Source organism: Protomyctophum bolini, assembly GCF_963924005.1.
Source record: "Protomyctophum bolini genome assembly, chromosome: 19".
Lineage (NCBI taxonomy): Eukaryota > Metazoa > Chordata > Actinopteri > Myctophiformes > Myctophidae > Protomyctophum > Protomyctophum bolini.
In genome coordinates this window covers 9265273-9287772 of record NC_137880.1, presented here as the reverse complement: position 1 = coordinate 9287772, position 22500 = coordinate 9265273, and the positions used below count along the sequence as shown (strand labels likewise).

Below are 22500 nucleotides of genomic sequence, written 5' to 3'. Positions count from 1 at the left end.
TCTGTCTGTCTGTCTGTGTCCCCTCTTCCTGTCCCCTCTCAGCTAATCTCTCTCTCTCTCTCTCTCACCATATGTTTCCGTCTAATTTGGGACATTCACAGGGGGGGGGGGGGGAGGGCCACTCTATGAATGGTTCAGAGAGTGTGTCCCCCTCACCCCCCCTAGCTGTCCCACCCTGTGTGTCACTCCTCCAACTGGGCTGACTGACTGCTGCCCTAGCTCGACTCTAAACTATACTTCATATACTTCAACACCAGAGGAGGCCCGGGACAAACACAGAGAACCCAAAGACATTTTCCTATCTCCCTGGACTGGTTTTCTCTCTCTCTCTCTCCACTGGAGTCGTTTTCACTTTCTTCAACGGAGGGGAGTTTCTTCTAAGGAAAAAAGAACGTCGTTTGTGATCAGCTGGTGATTGGTTGTCGCCATATACTGAGCTCTGTCGCCCCGCCATCTTTTCCCGACACAGCCAATATATATATATATATATATATATACGCCCAGGAGGTGTCCCGGTTGCCAGGGAAACGCCGTGGTTTCTGACCGAGACAGCCGAGAAGACAACGTAACACACAGACAGAGGTACTGTAACACTCACATTTAACCCATTTAGACATGAGGACGATTCTACAAATGCCTTCTAAATCCTGACATTCATTCATATTTAAAGATTTGCGACACATTTTCACGACTTTTCAGAAATAGCAGACCTACAAGCTCGTATAGCGTGAGCTTGTACGTATAGATCTGCTATTTTGCAATAGCTAAAGTATAGCTTAAATAGCAGATCTACAAGCTGTCAATTCTAAAAAAAAATGTCTTCTAAAATCACTGTTTCCCAAACGGTGGGTCGGGACCACTTTGTGGGTCACCGACGGACCAATTTCTACTGGTCACGACTCGAGGAAAACTAAAAACTAACAAATCTAAGGAATGCCATGAATAAAACATTATATTAACCCATTCTGACCGGGAACGCCTTTTGGTGTTAGCATCATGTTATGCTTTAGCTATTGAAAAATAGCAGATCTACAAGCTCGTAGCGCCCCACCGAGTGGCGCGCTACGAGCTTGTAGGTCTGCTATTTTTGAAAAATCGAAGAACGACTGACATTTTTAGAATCTGATCTCAGGTCAGAATGGGTTCATCAGACCAGTGTGTGTGTGTCCAGTGGAAACCTCGTATGAATCTGATCTCAGGTCAGAATGGGTTAAGAAGTACTTTGGGTCCTGGGCAAACGTCTAATCTCTCTTTTGGGTCTGGACCTGAAACGTTTGGGATAACACTGGACTGTACAATTGGTTCAAAACTGTCAGTCAAAAACAATCTGATTTACTATAATGTTTTGATGATGTCACATCGGGATGAGTAAATCTAAACCAACGATTTGTGTAGCCTATATACGGTTACTATACTAAACCAGGAAATGGGCTGACAACATTTATTTGCATCAGTAAATCTGTGTATATATAATATATATTTCCCATCAGGTATCTTAGTTTGGGCAACATTGTTCATGTGCAGTAGTTTGTTTATGCGTATCTATTGAAATGATACAAATCTGAATCGCTTTGTCATTTTGCGCTCTGGGGTCTCCCAGGCTGTATTAAACCAGGAACTTTTGACCGGGGTTTAGAAAAAAATCACACCTGTGTGAAGTGAGGGGCGCTCTTATCATCACACGTCATCATACATCATCTCATTATGGCCAATCACAATTTGCGTCCTCACTTTTGTCTTCAATGTTTGTGTTTGTTTACGCATGTTTGTGCTTTGTACACAAACCCTCAAACTGTCTATGGAAATTAACTTTGTCTCCAATGTTTGTGTTCACACAAACCCTCAAAGCTGGACATATAGGAGGGGCTAGCACCCCTCAAGAATAAAATAGGAACACGTCAATGTTTTTTAATGCCAGTATACCACAACAAATGGGGACTAGCCTATAACCTGCTATAGCCTACTATGCCTAAAGTATTGAGTGCAGCTTGAGTGGAGCTGTTACACAGTTAACTTACGCCGTTTGCTCGCTTCGTTTCTCTCTATGCCCCCACCCCTCCCCCTCATTCAGAAAATACATATAGTGTTATTGTATGGTGACAACAGGTAGGCTATAGACTAGATCACCTTTTGCCAAGTTGTAGCCCACACACACGGACACGCACACACACACACACACACACACACACACACACACACACACACACACACACAGCCTATACTGTACATCATCATGTAAACACAAACGTGTGTCAGTGACAGGCAGCTGCATGCCACACCTGCTGTGTGTCTCCTGCCTGATCACCCCCCAAGAAGGAGACTTTTCCGACCGTGCATGCCTTGCCTTGAACTCATTACATTTGTTTTCCAAAAAATAAAAGGAAAAAAATAAAGGGGCAAAGAAGTTTAGGTAATTGCCTAAACGCCCGTTAGTAATGGTCCGACCATTACTAACACTATCCCAAAACCCAACCTAACCCCCATAACCTCACGCGAAGCCACAGCACGGATTAGTTGTAACCCGCCACGCATGTCGGGAGAACACGGGTGATTTTTGAGTCTGAACCGGCCACGAAGGTCCACACTATAGTTGTGGATAAAGTCCTCAACCTCCAGTACTTGAGTCAAAGAAGTATACACTGTATAATATGTCAAATATTGAAGCATTCAAAAAGTATACTGTAGGCCTATAATGTAATGAATACTTTTATTTTAACCCATTTTGGGAGGGAACCCCTTTTGGTGTTTCAAACATTATGTTATAATTTAGCTATTGAAAAATAGCAGATCTACAAGCTCATAGCGCGCCACCGAGTGGCGCGCTATGAACTTGTAGGTCTGCTATTTTAGAAAAATAGTTAAAATGTGTCTCAAATCTTTCAGAAAAGTGTCATTTTTTAAAAGTTCGACGTCAGGACTGAATGGGTTAATGTCATTGCATTGCTGTATAAACATGAAGAAAAGTATATATGCTCTCATCAAAGGAACATTTCAGCCTATACCGTATGTTCAACCTATTTTCATATAATTGGTATAGGCATGAAATACGGTATAGGCATGTTTGGTCATTTCAAAATAGATTTAAAACGTATCTTTTTCCTTTTTACGGAAGAACAATAATGGCTTTTCTGTTTCAGCATGCTAACTTAGTACAGGGAAAGTCTGTAGTTTCTATTCCGTGGAGGAGCTGAGGCGCTGGTATAGGCAGGTTTCTGACACAGCCCTCCTCTGAGGCACACACGTTTTTCCAGCTTTAAAGGAACTTTGTTTGTTTGTTTGTTTTTACCCCAATTTAGTCCTTATGCCAATGAATTCCTCCCCACACACATTTGTTCCGTGTGTTTTCCCTGCTGTCGTATCCTACTGACTCACCTATAGTGAGGAGCCCCCACCGGGAGGACGTACAGCCTTCGTCCTATCTACTCCTCCCGCCCTAACACTCCCCATGCTGACAGCTGCAGCCTGTAGGAACACATACAGTGACAATTATATCACCCTATAGAGCGCCGCAGTCCCGCCCCCTTTCACGACAACGCTAGAGACAGAAGTGAATTTCTCGTTCATTTTCCTCATAGACTTTTCGAAAAGTATTTATTTAAAGACGATTACGCCACGGACAAAGCCAACTCGAGTTGTGACACATCATGACAATAAACCATATGCGTTCCCTTTTAAAGTGAACGCTTATGGTGGCACTGGGAACTGGGGTTTATGCTAACAGCTATAGCCGCAATTATTAGTTAAACATCGAGTTAAACATCTCCTTTTCATAATTTAAAAGAAGCCTTTGCCTGTTATCTCTCCTAATGGTACCAACATCAATACGGCATGGAATTGTGGACAAAAATGTTATCCAGCGACAACAAAATAAAAGTCTATGCAAAATCTCATTATGATGAATAAATAATGGACCAAATTGAAAAAGCTTGAAAACCACAGAGATGTGTGTGGGGAGGAATGGACCGACTACATTGGGGAGAAAAGGGGGTAAACAAAAAGATTGGCTACTCTAAAAAATAATGACAATACTAATAAATAAATAAAAATAAGTGATTGAAAATGAAGTGTTCCTGTAAGTAAATGTTCTGTAGGCTACAGTGTATGGTTCCTGTCCAGCCGCCTGCACGCATGCACATGCACGCGCACATGCACACGCACACACACGCACGCACACACACACAGCTACATTAGCTATACTTGCTATCTGGATCAATGTGTTGTCCTGGTCTGGACAGCTACTGTCAGCCCTGCACTGGATCAATCAGCCGCTGCCTTAAAGCACACGGCACGCGCGCGCACACACGCACACGCACACGCACACGCACACGCACACGCACACGCACACACATCTCACACACACGTGCACGCGTCAGTAAGCAGAGTTATGTTGGATCGATGGCGCAGCACATGAAAGGTCAGGCTGAACCGTGCGATGGCATCAAAATAAATGCTCCCAGGCATGAGCCAGGCAGGCAGGCAGGCAGGGCAGGCAGGCAGGGCAGGCAGGCAGGCAGGCAGGCAGGGCAGGCAGGCAGGCAGGAAGGCAGGCAGGCAGGCAGGGCAGGCAGGCAGGGCAGGCAGGCAGGCAGGGCAGGCATGTTGGTATGTATAACTAACATTATGCACCCTGTCCTTTGTAGCCATATTTGTATATCTCATTCCGCAAGCACACCAAACGCACCTGTAGCACATTTCAATCATGAATGTCTTCATAATCACATGAACATATTGTATTGCAGCCTATAGAGACTTGCAGAATGGATATATGAAGCCACACTATATATGAAATGAGTGCCAGGTATTGATTAATAATGAATTCCGCCAGTGCCACGGTCTTTTTATACTGTAAGCCATGCTTCTTCTCACTCATTTTGAATTAGCTTTTTTATTATTTTTGTACTGCTTGTTATTCTGACGTTTCTGTTTATATTGTTTTTAAAATTGCTTTATTCAAATAAACATTTCAATCAAAAAAAAACAACTTCGGGGCCATGTTTTGGAAGTAAAAACGTCTGTGTAAAGTTGCCATGGTTGATTTGGTCAAATTAACTTTAGGGTGTGGTCGCGTGCACACATCTGTATAGCCTATTTCCCAGGTTCAGCAAGTGATCTTTACTTTGTTGTATATCAATAAGACATATTTTAAGTCAAATTAACTCACTCTCACTGCATAACAATCTTATTTTGTTGGTGAGGAGAGAATGTCACCTTCAGGAGAGGAAACGGCTCTGTTCTGCCGCTTTGCTTTATTCCGTTCATACTCTGTTTCGAAAGCTGACGAGATAACACACTGACACCTTTCTTGTGTTAATTAAAACTCAAAAAGCTTCAAAGAGCAAAATAAAAACCCCATCATTCATTCATTCCAACGGCAAGCTTGGAATGTTTGGAACCGAATAGAAAACAGACCCAACGTAACGGCGCGCCTTTTCATCTTTTAGAGAAGTCATCGATTTATCTGGATCCAAACTCATGCATTGCTGATGTTCCCGTTAACTTTTTGCATTGACGCTACTATACGACGGTGTTCATTCTATACATTCTGCAGCCATGGTACTATATGGGTGAGACCTCACAGGCACGTTTTCAAATAAATGTACAGTACACTACATCTGAGGGTAGAAGTATTGGAAATGGAAAATATTCAAGTGAATTACCTCAATGTTGTACTTGTACTACCAGTTCCCAACACAGGGAACTGGTAACAGGTGTGCCAACCTGGAAGCTGGAGCCATGCCTACCCACTGTACCATGGTGCCTTATACTCCCACACACACAGACACACACACACACACACACACACACACACACACGGACACAGGCATGCACGCACACACACACACACACACACACACACACACACACACACACACACACACACACACACAGCCACTCTCAAAGACACAAGACACATACACAAGGACACTGACAGACTGTGACAAGTAAGAAACTGTGAATATAGCCTATTGTTTTAAAAGGATTCACAATCTTCCAAAATCTTCCAAACCGAAGTTGACGGCAGACTCCTCCATGCGCACCACAACTATATAAAGACAAGTAGGCTAAGGGCAGTGGAGGTTGTAACGGACCCAAAGGGGGGTTTATATGGCCACAATGTGTGGTCCCTCTTGTGTGGACTCTTATTTTGAAGGCTTCCTCCTGCCCAAATGTCAGGTGTCTCTCTGAGGCTTGTTTTGTTTCCTGGGACTGATTACTCCAATTTAAATGATGAACTTCACCTGTGTGGCTGCAGATGGCAACATTATATAAAACTGCCTCGGTGGTAGAGGAGCGAGGAGTGGCACAAGGAAAGGATGGCCAAGGCTGAAGGGAAGGACAGACCTTGGATCAAAATGCCACTTATGTACATGTACACTTTATTAGCACCGAGCTGGAAGGGGAAAAGGTGATCATTTTATTGTTTGTCATTCCTGAGGGACGTTTGTTATTGTTTTTATTCTTGCTATCTTTCTATAATGCATTATAATATGGTGGTTTATTTATGCATTCTAATTGTATTGGTAATGAAGGTCTACATATATGGAAAACATGCAACTTAAGATGTGGAGTTTGATATGAATTAATGTTTGTTGCAAATATGTGTATTTTGTGATAATTTAGTATGTATTTTTGTCATTTTTTTCCTAGTTTCTATGTTGGGTTTCCGAAATAAAGATTATCATAAAACTCATCAGTCGGCTTCACCCTTACTGTCCAGCCGCTCCGCTACCTATTGTGTCTAAAATAAAGTTTGTCATCAACATCTCTCTCTCTCTCCCCCACCTCTCTCTCTCTCTCTCTCTCTCTCGGCCACCAGCCAGCTGCACCTGATTGACCCGATGGCGGGGGAGGCCAAGGCTGTGAAGGGCGGTTCTCCGCGCTCCTTCCTGGACGACCTGCTGGTGACCTTCAGCTGCCCCATGGCGTGGCTGCTCGTCATGGCTCTCATCCTCACCTGGTCGGGCGTGGCCATCGTGCTGTTTGATCTGCTGGACTACCAGACCTTAGCAGGTAACGCTGCGAAAGGTATAACGCTACGTCAGCAGTACACGCCATTCAATTCAATTCAATTCAATTCAAAGGCCTTCATTGGCATGATAAAACATACATTGCCAAAGTGAAAAAGTGGAACAGTGGAAAGTGTAAAGAAGCAGCTTGGACTCCGAGTCCTCATGCATATACGGAGGTCCGCCCGCCCTATATGTGTTTGGTCCGATGTACTAACCAGTGTTGTTTTCGTCGACTAAAACTGAGACGAAAAATGTTTGTCGATTACCTATTTTCACTGACAAAAACAAATGGAAACTAAATGAAAACTAAGCTACAATGACTAAAACTAAGACTAAATATACTGACAATTTCGTCGACAAATAAAAACTACATTAAGATGTTAGGAAGGGGCTAGTGGACAAGAGATCCAGTATACTGTAAGTCATTTTACACTTGGTTGCATACTGAAAATAGCCGATCTACAAGCTCACAACGCGACACGTTGTGAGCTTGTAGATCGGCTATTTTCAGCAAGTGTAAAAACACTCATTACGACGGCATCAAGATCCGCCAAAAATACATTTTAGTCGACTAAATCAACTGTAGATTTAGTCGACTAAAATTGTATGACATTTAGTCGACTAAAACTAGACAAAACACTAAAATGTGACTGAAACTAAATGAAGTTTCAGTCCAAAGACTATGACTAAACTAAAATAGAAAGTTGCTGCCAAAAACAACACTGGTACTAACAGTCCGACAGCCATTAGTCCGACACGTATACCATGCCCAAAACCCAACCCTAAACCTATAACCTCAAGGGAAGGAAGAGCTTTAACCTACCATGGGTTAGTTTTAACCTGCCACGCGTGGCGGGACCCACGAGTGAGTTTTAACCGCGGCCACGGGGTTAGTTGTGACCGTGAGCAACGGTGTTGTCGGACTAATGCCTGTCGAAATGTTACTATGTCTAACCAACGTATGCAGCACCAGTACACACACTATGCCTTATAGCAGGTATAGCGCTATGTCTGCAGGATATAGAGTGTCGCAGTCCCGCCCCCTTTCATGACGACGTGAGACCCAGAAGTACATTTTTCCATTCATTTTCTCCATAGGCTTTTCAAAAAGTATTTATTTAAAGACGCTTACGCCGCGGACAAAGCCAACTGGAGTTGTGACAAATCATGACAACAAACGCAACATTTTGGACCAAACAAATAGTTACAGAGAAGAAAAACAACAATTATTATAATAATATATTATTATATTATATTATATATAATAATAATTATTAGTTCGGCCCGTCATGATTTGTCACAACTCGAGTTGGCTTTGTACGAGGCTCAAAAGGTCTTTAAATAAATACTTTTGTATAGACATAAATGACCGGGGAACTATTTCCTGGGCCCTGGTAGGGGGCGGGACTGCGACACTCTATACACACACACACACACACACACACGCTTGACACGGCCAGTGTTGATTTGGTTCAAGCTCACAATGTGTCTCATCACGACACATTGTGAGCTTGTAGATCGTCTGTTTTCAAATGGCCGAAATGGATATAGGGCTGATGTGATATATAACTGTATGTTTTGTAATAATGAACTAAATCTCCAAAGTATAACTAAAGCTTTCTAATCATATAGTGGAGTAAAAGTACAATAATTATGTGCCTCTGAGTGGAGTAGAAGTAAAAGTTTTGGAAATTGGAAATACCTCAAAACTAATAAGTATATATGCACTTAGTTACTTTAAACCACTATGGAACTAGTGCTACCATGCATAACCCTTCAACCATTCCAAGATCATCTGTCACATTTAATTCAAACATGCATCTGTCATCCAGAGGTTTTTTCTACAATCCTTGGGCATTTTTGAAGCTGACTTCAATAGTGGAAACACTCTTAAAAACAGCGGTGTCAAATTTCAGTGCCGCTGTGTATCAAGTTAGCAACATTATCTTTAAAAGGTGCTATAATATTAAGCAATAATCATGAACTTTATTTTATAGCACTTTTCATGTCATAGAATGCAGCGCAAAGTGCTTTACAGGGCAAAAAAGAAAAAAAAACACGTACAATAGCATTAAAACAAGCAAAAAAACAGTAAAACAATAACAAAGAGCATAAAAACATGCATAAAATCAGGCAGAACTGTAAGCGTGATTATAAGAACACAGGTTTAAAAACTCAACTAAAAGCAAGAGTGAAGAGGTGGGTCTTGAGCTGTGCTTTAAGTATGTCTAAATCTAAGCTGAAATGAAGACAAGCTGGATACAGTGATTGCTCATTGTTGGTCAGTAACAGTGCTCTATAGTGATTGGTCAGTAACAGTGCTCTTTAGTAAACAGAAATTAATTTTTTTGCCAATTTCATCCAGAGGACCGTATAAGGATAATTGCATCCCAGTTCTTTGTATCCTGTACGTGCGAGTTCTCTCTCTTGATTGGGTGAAATCGGCGTTCTGTTTAGTGTTGATTTCGTCGACAAAAAATATGACGAATTTTTTTCTAAATGGAATTTATAAGCTATGATGATGACTAAAATAACTAAGACAAATAACAAATAAAAACGATATACTAAAATGTTAAGGAGATACTAGTGGAGTAAGAGATCCAGTAGAACTAAAAGACAAGTCATTATATGTTTTGGTTGCATGCTGAAAATTGCTGATCTGGATCGGCAATTTTCACCATGCAAAAAAGTACAAAATCAACCATCAAGGCCTGCCGAAATACATTTCGGTCATCAAAATCAACTTACTCGATTACTGTCGACTAAAATCTTACGATATTTGTTTCCTTAACTCGTGAAATGGGATGCTCTGCATAATGACATAATGCACATTTGCTTTTGGTATACTTGAACTATATTTTGATGTCCGTAGTACTTTTGCACTAGTAGTGCACGTAAACATTTGAGTGAAAACTCAGAGTCCTTTCCATCTATTCTAGCTGCCTTGTGTCTCACCTCTACCATCACCACCATTATACCACCACCACAAACACATCACATGACCTGTCCCGACCTATCCAGCAGCAGCACCCGCTTCAGATGTTATCAATTAACCCATAATCACCAATATGTTCTTATCAGACCATGCAATGGCGGCACTATGGACACGTCCTACATACTGCCTATACCACGAGTATAGGCAACTATAGGAAACGCGGAAGGCAAATTACCGCCGCCGAAGCGAAAACAACCCCGAAACTGCGATATGCAACAACTGTGCTTTATGTTTACGTATACGTGGCCGGGTTAAGACTGAGGTTAGGGTTGTGGTTAGGATCCTATAACCATAATTATAACTCCAGTTAGGGTTAGATAATAGGGTTACTAGGTTAGTAGTCAGACAACGCGCATAACACGACGTCGGACAGTGGCCGAACGAAACGTCGATATGTAGGAAATGTCCATACTGGCTCCATTGTATATGGCCTTGCTATAAGGGCTGATGGCGGCTATTATATCGTCTGATAACATCCGACACCTCCACCAGCAGTATATAGTAGTCATGCAGCACATCCACGCCATCCCATCTCTAACTCCACCCCCCCCCCACCCCTTTCTCACTCCCATGCTCCACCTCCTCCTCCTCCTCCTCCCATCCCTCCATTGATCCTCCTCCACCGCCTCCTCCATCCTCTCACCATCGCCATCCGATCACCGCGTGCGGTCATCCCATCCCCTCAAAAGACTACACGTCATACTGTGATGACCCAAAGTGTTTCTCTCCTGGTAAAGCTATACCACCACCACCGGCACCACCACCATCTTAACACACGCATGCTGTTGCTGCATGACTTGCCTGCACGTCGTCTGCTTGTATACTTCTACGTTTTCTGCTATAGAGTCGTTCCCATACGCATGGTGCACGTGCACGCATCGACGTCGAAGCCGTCTCTTTTTACCCCGTCTGTAAAACAAAAACCCGTTCTCTCCAGAGCATGAATGCAGCGTTTTACTATGGTGAAAGAAACGTTGAGAGCTTGTACTGTAGATCAGCTATTTTCGCTGTTTTTTTTGGTTAAAAGAAAAAGTGCCCTTTTTAGGGAATTTCAGCCGCCGCCTCTCTAACATTCTCTGTATCGGAAACGCTGCCGATACTGCCTGGGATGCTTGCATCGGTGGATACATCGGTGGATACTGCCTGGGATGCTTGCATCGGTGGATACATCGGTGGATAGTGCCTATAGGATGCTTACATCGGTGGATACATCGGTGGATAGTGCCTATAGGATGCTTACATCGGTGGATACATCGGTGGATAGTGCCTATAGGATGCTTACATCGGTGGATACATCGGTGGATAGTGCCTATAGGATGCTTACATCGGTGGATACATCGGTGGATACTGCCTAGGATGCTCGCATCGGCGTCGGCGACTATGCCAGTCTATATGCCATTCCCATACATACCATGTCATTAATCACACGATGATGTGCCCTTTACAGTGATCAATTACTTTTGAACGCTTCAGTTGATGTTGCACTGCAGTTTTATACTATTATACTGGGCTATTTACTTTACATTATCATTGTTCTAACTTGTAGCTGCACCTCAACGGTTATTAATGGCAGCTAATCTATTCTATATCTATTCTATAGATCAGTGGTTCGTTTTAATTTCAAGGACACCCATAACTCTCACAGTATACAAATGGACTCCCATTTGGTTCTGTCCCTCCATACTAAAATTAAAAAAAAAGTTGAAAGCCACAAAAAAATACATATATATTTGTATCAAATGGGGACACCACTATTACTCAAGATTTGCCAAAATAGTTCAATTGCTTTCTAAATACTGACAAACTCGTGACATGACTGCCAATGGCACCTGTGAAGGTCTCAAATGGCACATTCTGTACCAGTAGATGGCTTACTTTGCAAAAGTTTCTTTCCTGATTTGAGACAATCCTGAGAGGTAAATCAATCATTCGTCAAGCAGGGTCAAATATTTGTTATGTGCCCATCAACCTGGACCTGCAGTACGCATTAGCATCGGCTCCAAACAGAGCCTGCATGGATTAACCTTTTCAGACCCAGCACACACACGCACACACGCACACACACGCACACACACGCACCTGAGGTCCGGGGCATTCTCATCAGCCAGATATGAAATTTCCGAGTGCATCTCCATGGTTACCTGCATGCCCATTAGCTAAGTGGTCCGCTGGAGTCCTTATTATCAGCCCTTCGAGACCGAAAGAATGACCATGAATAATGCCGGGTTAGGAAAAAATAAAATAACAGGTTGTGCTTCGATGGTGGGACTCTCGCTGGAGAAGCTTTAAACCCCATTAAAACATGTCCCGGAAGATTGAAGATAGAAAAGGCACAGTAGCACATCTCGAGCTTAAGAGGACAAATAGGACAACATACTGACATATCCACCGGCTCACGGCAAGAGAGCCTTCCTCTACGGGCTCTGAAACACGCTAGGATTTTGTTTTGGGTTTGTTGGGGCATTTTGTCAAAATAATGACTTAACCCATTTAGACCTGTGGACGATTCTACAAATGTCTTCTAAATCTTGACAGTTTTCTGAAAAGCCTCATGTCGTTCTCAAACATTTTCATGTCAAGGACTCCCAAAAATATATATTTAATTGGCCACCGAGCCCCATCTGAAAATATTCTTCCAGGAAACCTCCCAGAAGCAAAGATTTGAGTAAAAAAAACGTTCTGAAAGAATATATATTCAAAGTTTTGCACCACATTTTCACAGTTTTTCAAAAATAGCAGGCCTACAAGCTCGTAGCGCGGCACTCGGTGCCGCACTATGAGCTTGTAGATCTGCTATTTTTCAATAGCTAAAGTATAACATAATGTTTAAAACGCCAAAAATGGGTTAAGTTTGAGATTCCTTACTTTTTTCATTTAGTTTAGAATACAGTATAGGACTAGGGATGGAGCTCGTTAATTTTTTATTGATAATGATCACCTTATCCATCAGGCTTATCGAGCCGGGTTCTTGCAGAGCCCATGCACTATCGAGCATTTTCTATAAGACGGGATACAATATATTCTGAACAGAAGCAGTATCTGTAGATCTGTGTAGATCTAAACTTAACACAATTAATCTCTGAGCCAACCAGACCCAATTTGAAAAGACCCTCACTGGTGTTAAAAGGGGTAAAAGAAAAAAGGAGTTTCTGAGGCAGACAGAATGCTATCTCTAACGGAGACAGAAGCAGCAGTATTTCCTATGTGCAAGGGGTCAATACAGTAGCCTACATTTCTAACAGACGGAAGGCAATTGACCTTTGTGCAAATAAAATAATATTAAAGAAACTGTTAACTGGTTAATATTTGTACCGTAATTTCGTCTACCCGCTGGTTGGCAGGTATCAATGATATAGGAACTTTTTAGTTGTGCGCCTTCCACCACATGGCAATTAATTATCCCATTTTAACCGGGTGTTATTTGACATTTTAGCTTATATACAGTACAGCACATTGGTTGGATATTCAAAAATAGCAGTGATGCATGCAAGCTCATAGTCTGTACTTTGTGGCGTGCTATGAGCTTGTAGATCTGCTATTTTAGAAAAATCTATCACATCTGTGCAAATCTTGAATGAATGAATGAAATACACTGTATAAGCGTTTTTTAAATATTTTGAGATGGGGGTCCGCAGCCAAATTACACATCATTTTGATAATATATATAGCATAACATGTTCTTTCAGAAAACTGTTCGGGTTTAGAATGGCACAAACACTTTCAGAATCGGCCTCAGGTCGCAGCAGGTTTCATTCACGGAGAGAGATAAAGCACGCATACTTCCAGAAACGGTACGAAATCTCCGAGACGAATCGTGTCAAAGCACGTTATGTATACAGTACTATACAGTATACGTACAGAGGATGATGTAAACAAACGGCCAAGAAACGTGGTACATAAACCAGCTGGTTCAGTCAAGGGGCTCGCCTCGAGCAAACTGAGCTGTCGCCCTTTGTTCGTTCGGTTCTGGCAATAAGCCCTGCCGAAGCCAGAATGAAAAAGGATCTGGCATGGATATTTAACTCTCGAGAGCGTAAAATGAAACCAAATGGACCTGGAAATTGTTAGACATCTGCATTACTTAATTGACAAGAATTCTACACAATTGGAGACTGCAGAATAATTGTTATTTTGATCAACATTTGCCTGTTATCTCTCCTATAGTACCAACATCGATACAGCATGCAGGATTGTGGATACGATCTTATACCCCAGGGCTTAACATTAACCTTTTGAGGCACTTGTACCCATTCACTTGTCCGGGCACAAAAGTCACTTGTCCGGAGCACGATCACACAAATAGGCCTACATTTTTAAATCAACTAACTGTAAGTTGGTTTTATATATGTTTGGATATTAGATGAATATTCTAAGTTTGCAAGTTAATAGCCCTATAGATTAGAATGTCTATGATCTTACATAATTATTTAATGTATTCCAAATACACAGCCATAGATCGGTCCTATCCGCGCACGGTTAGCAGACTGACCTAAACTTGTAGCACTGCCTGTGCACTCACCCAATATGTAATTCCTAAAACTTTTCATTTTGGGGACTATAGTTTAATATTAATTAGAAAGTTCAAGTAATACTTGTCCCGGACAAGCAGACAATGCCTTAATGTCAAGCCCTGCCCAAAAATAACAAAATATTCTTTAGTTTGGCATGGGTCTGAGAGGCAAAATCTCAACAAATGGTGGTCCGTGGCTCAAATGCTGTATATAATAATAGACCTAGATATGAAAACATTGAAAACCAATGTCCGTCCCCGTCCCGTCCCCCCCTCAAACGCTCTCACCTGCCATAGCAAATAGGGTCATATGGACCGAATATTACCCAGCCAGGGTTGTGTGAAAAGGAGCATGAATTTGTCTCAGTCCAAACTCTCTGGAAAAAGCAAAACAGAAGGAGAAGCGGTTCAGATGTCATCTGTAACACGATGATAGTCCTATCTTCAGTGAGGAAGCGAGCGCGCGGGCCGCCGATGACAGAGACAAAACACTGGCCTGCATTTTTAATCACGCTGTAGCTTTCCCCTCTCTCCGACCATGACATTTCCTCAAAGGCCAGAACGTGTAAATTAAATGGCAAGGAGACTTTTTTTTGTCTTTTGGAGGTGGATGGAATTCTCCCTAGCTGGCGTGTAGCCCGGGTACCGTACCATACAGAATCACGTGCAGGAAAGTGCTGATCTACAAGCTTTTCGTGAGCTTTTGAGCTTGTGCATCTGCTATATATTATTTTTTGTTTTTATTTCAGTTTGGACAACTTCACAGAATTATAAACATACATATTTCTTACAACTGCTTTTTTCCCCCCCACACAACCTCAGCTGTTTCACACTTTCATAGATACTCATACACACAAACAACGTCACATACATTTACAATTATTTGCATCTGCTATTTTTGAACAATTTCTGAAAAAAATCTTGAAAGCGTTTGAGAAACTGAGAATAATCTGCTCAGACGGGTTGTCCATTGGCCAAATACACATTGTATATAATATCATTTTGGGGGTCCTCCTTCACACGGAAATGTTTGAGAACCACAGATTTTAGAAGGCATTTGCAGAGAGACAGTACTGCCACACCAGAGCGGAAACCCGTTTTGCGCTTCCGACACTTTCGGCTGTCGGCAGCCGAAAAACCGGGTTTTTAGACAGCTGGTGGAGTGAGAGAAATGAAAGGGAAGTTGACACAAAAATTGCCTGCATGGAGATACAGTACATACTGTAGCCCAATACAGAGAAAAAGAGTCCAAGGATATCAAGACATGCTGAAATGTAACGGCTGAACAGCACAGTTCTAAAGACAAAATATAAATGTTTTACTACAGTAAAAGAAAGCGGCAAGAACAGAATAATCACTGGCACTCTCAACAGGTGTTCAATCAGGCATCTAATCAGACTGCTAACATCCTTATTATCATGGCCTAGGACCTCACAATCAATGATCCGCTCGCACGCACGCACGCACGCACACACACACACACACACACACACACACACACACACAGACACACACACACACACACACACACACACACACACACACACAACCAGTGAGTTGACACATCAACAGTCTAAAGGAAAGAAAGAAAAGATTTGACGCGGCAGAGCGGTTGGTAAGGAAAAGCGATAGAGAACAAAGAGCATAATAAGAAAGTGAACGACTGCAGAGACAGAGTGCGTGCGTGCGTGCGTGCGTGAGTGTGGTGTCCGTGACACCGGCGGGCCGGAGTGTCAATCACACAAAATGTCATTGCATTAATCAGTTGTTTATGAGTATTAATTATAATAGCGCGCACGCAGGGCGGTAGGCTACGGGGGGGACACACATGCACGACAGACCGTCACATCCTCTGTGACACTGTCCTCTGGAAGGGACATCAAAACAAAGACATTATCGCTCAGAAAGAAAGGCATGACTCCAATTAGAATAGCACCATGTGTGACGGGAGAGTTGAGACTTGACCGACGCTTGACGATTCTACAAATGCCTTAGTTCTAAATCTGAAAGAAAAGCTCTGTCAGTGGTTCTCAAACCTTTTCATGTCAAGGTTTCCCAAGATTATGTGTGTTTGTTCGTCGACCCCCATCTCAAAATATCATATGGTGCACATGGTCATGTTTTCAATGAGTCTAACATTGGTTAGCAATTTTGCATGGTCATGTTTTCAATGAGTCTAACATTGGTTAGCAATTTTGCATGTCTAACATGATGGCCATGTTTTCACTGAGTCAAACATGGTCATGGTCATGTTTTCAATGAGTCTAACATGATGGCCATGTTTTCACTGAGTCAAACATGGTCATGGTCATGTTTTCAATGAGTCTAACATGATGGCCATGTTTTCACTGAGTCAAACATGGTCATGGTCATGTTTTCATCGAGTCTAACATGATGGCCATGTTTTCACTGAGTCAAACATGGTCATGGTCATGTTTTCAATGAGTCTAACATGATGGCCATGTTTTCACTGAGTCAAACATGCATGGTTAGAAATGGTGCATGGTCATGCAGCGTGACGCTGAACTCATTATCCTACATAGCGTAGCTGTAGGGCAGAAACCTTAATTCATCTCCATAATTATTTAACCATTTTATGTTTCGTTTTTTATGCCATACATTGTATGCTCTATTGATTACATTCTATGCTATTCCTTTCGCTGTGTGTCACTCAAAAGTATAGCAGAAATTGCCAATTTGCAAGCTCACAATGTGTAGATATAATGCTGTTAATGTTTTTATGTTTCTGGTTTATTCTGTCCGTGTCTTCTTCTTCTTCTTCTTCTATATATGAGCTTGTGACTAATATAATCATAATTGTCAATTTAATTTTCCTATTTTCCTGAAAAGTAACTGTTTTGAACATATATAGGCCTACAAGGTTTCCACCCGACAGTGACGATATTGCCAAGACGTGTCAGAATCATTCTGAAGCTGCAGTGGGCATGCTTTTTGTCGATTTTCAAAAGCACACTGTACGTGCTTTATGGGATTGAAATGACTTATGAAAATGTTGCATGTCTCCCATTCTAACAAGCTTACAAATGTAAATGCTGGGAGCCAGGTGGTCAAGTGTGTGTGTGTGTGTGCACGCTCATGTGGTGTTAAAATGTCCTCCGTTCTGCAGGTTTGCCTCCTCCCTCCGCACTTGGCAAGAAGATTATGAGATCTAAAGGTAAGCACTCTATTCTATACTCAGAGACATCAAAGGGGGCTTCAGCCTCCTGCCCTTTTACCCGTCTTTTTACAAGGAAACAAATATAACGGGGTTGACAGTTCATGTCAACCCACACACACACACACACACACACACAGAGGGACAGAAAAAGCCGGACATCTTTTGACCATGTGCTTCCGACCCGACTCTCTCTCTCTCTCTCTCTCTCTCTCTCTCTCTTCGTCTCAGTGGGCGTCAAAGCCTTGAAAGCGAGCCTGGCCGTCGTCGCCCCCGTGGAGGTGGAGGGCAGCGATTGGCTGGAGACGGCGTGGGAGTTCTTGGCCAGCCTGGTCGCGCCCGAGGACGAAGAGGAAGGTATTCATCAGCTAACTGAGTTCCCATGTAAGGACAGTGGAATATATCACTCTACATATAACTGAGTTCCCATGTAAGGACAGTGATATAACTATAACTGAGTTACATCATGTAAGGACAGTGATATATCACTCTACATATAACACTCTACATATAACTGAGTTACATCATGTAAGGACAGTGGAATATCACTCTACATATAACTGAGTTACATCATGTAAGGACAGTGGAATATCACTCTACATATAACTGAGTTACATCATGTAAGGACAGTGATATATCACTCTATAACTGAGTTACATCATGTAAGGACAGTGGAATATCACTCTACATATAACTGAGTTACATCATGTGAGGACAGTGATATATCACTCTACATATAACTGAGTTACATCATGTAAGGACAGTGATGTATCACTCTACATATAACTGAGTTACATCATGTAAGGACAGTGATATATCACTCTACATATAACTGAGTTACATCATGTAAGGACAGTGATGTATCACTCTACATATAACTGAGTTACATCATGTAAGGACAGTGATATATCACTCTATAACTGAGTTACATCATGTAAGGACAGTGGAATATCACTCTACATATAACTGAGTTACATCATGTAAGGACAGTGATATATCACTCTATAACTGAGTTACATCATGTAAGGACAGTGGAATATCACTCTACATATAACTGAGTTACATCATGTGAGGACAGTGATATATCACTCTACATATAACTGAGTTACATCATGTAAGGACAGTGATGTATCACTCTACATATAACTGAGTTACATCATGTAAGGACAGTGGAATATCACTCTACATATAACTGAGTTACATCATGTAAGGACAGTGATATATCACTCTACATATAACTGAGTTACATCATGTAAGGACAGTGGAATATCACTCTACATATAACTGAGTTACATCATGTAAGGACAGTGATGTATCACTCTACATATAACTGAGTTACATCATGTAAGGACAGTGATGTATCACTCTACATATAACTGAGTTACATCATGTAAGGACAGTGATATATCACTCTACATATACTGAGTTACATCATGTAAGGACAGTGATATATCACGCTACATATAACTGAGTTACATCATGTAAGGACAGTGGAATATCACTCTACATATAACTGAGTTACATCATGTAAGGACAGTGATATATCACTCTACATATAACTGAGTTACATCATGTAAGGACAGTGATATATCACTCTACATATAACTGAGTTACATCATCTAAGGACAGTGATATATCACTCTACATATAACTGAGTTACATCATGTAAGGACAGTGATATATCACTCTACATATAACTGAGTTACATCATGTAAGGACAGTGATATATCACTCTACATATAACTGAGTTACATCATCTAAGGACAGTGATATATCACTCTACATATAACTGAGTTACATCATGTAAGGACAGTGATATATCACTCTACATATAACTGAGTTACATCATGTAAGGACAGTGATATATCACTCTACATATAACTGAGTTACATCATGTAAGGACAGTGATATATCACTCTATATATAACTGAGTTACATCATGTAAGGACAGTGATATATCACTCTTCATATAACTGAGTTACATCATGTAAGGACAGTGATATATCACTCTATAACTGAGTTACATCATGTAAGGACAGTGATATATCACTCTATATAACTGAGTTACATCATGTAAGGACAGTGATATATCACTCTACATATAACTGAGTTACATCATGTAAGGACAGTGATATATCACTCTATAACTGAGTTACATCATGTAAGGACAGTGATATATCACTCTATATAACTGAGTTACATCATGTAAGGACAGTGATATATCACTCTACATATAACTGAGTTACATCATGTAAGGACAGTGATGTATCACTCTACATATAACTGAGTTACATCATGTAAGGACAGTGGAATATCACTCTACATATAACTGAGTTACATCATGTAAGGACAGTGGAATATCACTCTACATATAACTGAGTTACATCATGTAAGGACAGTGGAATATCACTCTACATATAACTGAGTTACATCATGTAAGGACAGTGATGTATCACTCTACATATAACTGAGTTACATCATGTAAGGACAGTGATATATCACTCTACATATAACTGAGTTACATCATGTAAGGACAGTGGAATATCACTCTACATATAACTGAGTTACATCATGTAAGGACAGTGATATATCACTCTACATATAACTGAGTTACATCATGTAAGGACAGTGGAATATCACTCTACATATAACTGAGTTACATCATGTAAGGACAGTGGAATATCACTCTACATATAACTGAGTTACATCATGTAAGGACAGTGGAATATCACTCTACATATAACTGAGTTACATCATGTAAGGACAGTGATATATCACTCTACATATAACTGAGTTACATCATGTAAGGACAGTGGAATATCACTCTACATATAACTGAGTTACATCATGTAAGGACAGTGGAATATCACTCTACATATAACTGAGTTACATCATGTAAGGACAGTGATGTATCACTCTACATATAACTGAGTTACATCATGTAAGGACAGTGATATATCACTCTACATATAACTGAGTTACATCATGTAAGGACAGTGATGTATCACTCTACATATAACTGAGTTACATCATGTAAGGACAGTGATATATCACTCTACATATAACTGAGTTACATCATGTAAGGACAGTGATGTATCACTCTACATATAACTGAGTTACATCATGTAAGGACAGTGGAATATCACCCTACATATAACTGAGTTACATCATGTAAGGACAGTGGAATATCACTCTACATATAACTGAGTTACATCATGTAAGGACAGTGGAATATCACTCTACATATAACTGAGTTACATCATGTAAGGACAGTGATATATCACTCTACATATAACTGAGTTACATCATGTAAGGACAGTGATATATCACTATACATATAACTGAGTTACATCATGTAAGGACAGTGATATATCACTATACATATAACTGAGTTACATCATGTAAGGACAGTGGAATATCACTCTACATATAACTGAGTTACATCATGTAAGGACAGTGATGTATCACTACATATAACTGAGTTACATCATGTAAGGACAGTGATGTATCACTCTACATATAACTGAGTTACATCATGTAAGGACAGTGGAATATCACTCTACATATAACTGAGTTACATCATGTAAGGACAGTGATATATCACTCTACATATAACTGAGTTACATCATGTAAGGACAGTGGAATATCACTCTACATATAACTGAGTTACATCATGTAAGGACAGTGATATATCACTCTACATATAACTGAGTTACATCATGTAAGGACAGTGGAATATCACTCTACATATAACTGAGTTACATCATGTAAGGACAGTGGAATATCACTCTACATATAACTGAGTTACATCATGTAAGGACAGTGATGTATCACTCTACATCCCTATAACTGAGTTACATCATGTATGGACATTAGATTAAAAATAAATAAGAACATTATAATGCTATGTAAAAAAACAAAAAACAGATTCTAAAATTTGCCACGGCCAACCCCTCGTATAATTATGACCACACTGATGATCCCTGGGCCGGGCAGACGCCATACAGTGCTGTCACTCCCCCTCTCATGCCCTGAGCCTCCTGTCTCTCCAAACTCTCCACAGAAACAATCAGAGAAAGAACAATTAATAATGGATTAATCCTGAATTCGTCTGAAGCTGTGAAATTGCTTTCTAAAGCAATTTAACTTTTCCTACTTTAGTTTATATATAGAAGCATTGGGGGGGGGGGGGGGGCTGTTACAATTTTTTCTCTGCATGGTTTACTGTGTTGTTGTAATCTTTGTGAAGTGTGACATTTCTACTGACAACGTTTTGTATTTTTACCGACCAGCTAATTTCATCGCTCAGTGATAACAAAAGTGAACTCGAGTGTTACCGCTAGAATAAATAACTCATACAAAAGTAGGCATATACACATTAAAACGAACCCCTTATTTATTCAGGGACTATTATGTCACTGCTGCAATTGCACCCTTCAGTGCAACACTAAGATGATACAGTAGTATGATAGTACAAAACTAAATAGGCTATATACTTACTTCTACTTCTATGAGCTGGGACTAATAATATACCATTTAATAGCAAAGCTAAAAATATACTGTTTATCTACAATGTAGATAAACGGAAATCATGTCGATTCTACATAATAATTCACATATTGTTTTAACGATAACAGTAACCTCAATATTTACTGCTCTACAGTGTAGTGACTGTGTACATACTTTTTGTTTTGATTGTATTGCTGTATTGTTAGTATTGTTCTTTCTGCTTTGGCAATGTAAACGTATGTTTTCTCATGCCAATAAAGCCCTTTGAATTGAATTGACTGTGTAGAGTCTACACAGTAAA

General features: G+C 40.7%; 1 protein-coding gene across 5 annotated transcripts in view; it reads left to right on the top strand.

The window, feature by feature from the left end:
- The first annotated feature begins 198 nt into the window (after positions 1 to 198).
- trdn (triadin) overlaps positions 199 to 22500 on the top strand; it is a 22700-nt gene continuing 398 nt past the window's right edge. The window contains exons 1-5 of one of the 5 annotated variants that reach the window (XM_080790835.1): positions 199 to 582; positions 6818 to 7026; positions 10695 to 10736; positions 17643 to 17690; positions 17922 to 18047. In XM_080790835.1, the coding sequence (XP_080646961.1) occupies positions 6840 to 7026; positions 10695 to 10736; positions 17643 to 17690; positions 17922 to 18047 (403 nt within the window). In that variant the 5' untranslated portion in view covers positions 199 to 582; positions 6818 to 6839. Of the gene's footprint in view, positions 583 to 6817; positions 7027 to 10694; positions 10737 to 17642; positions 17691 to 17921; positions 18075 to 22500 lie in introns of all 5 variants that reach the window. The other 4 variants (XM_080790833.1, XM_080790834.1, XM_080790836.1 and 1 more) reach the window with 4 other exon arrangements.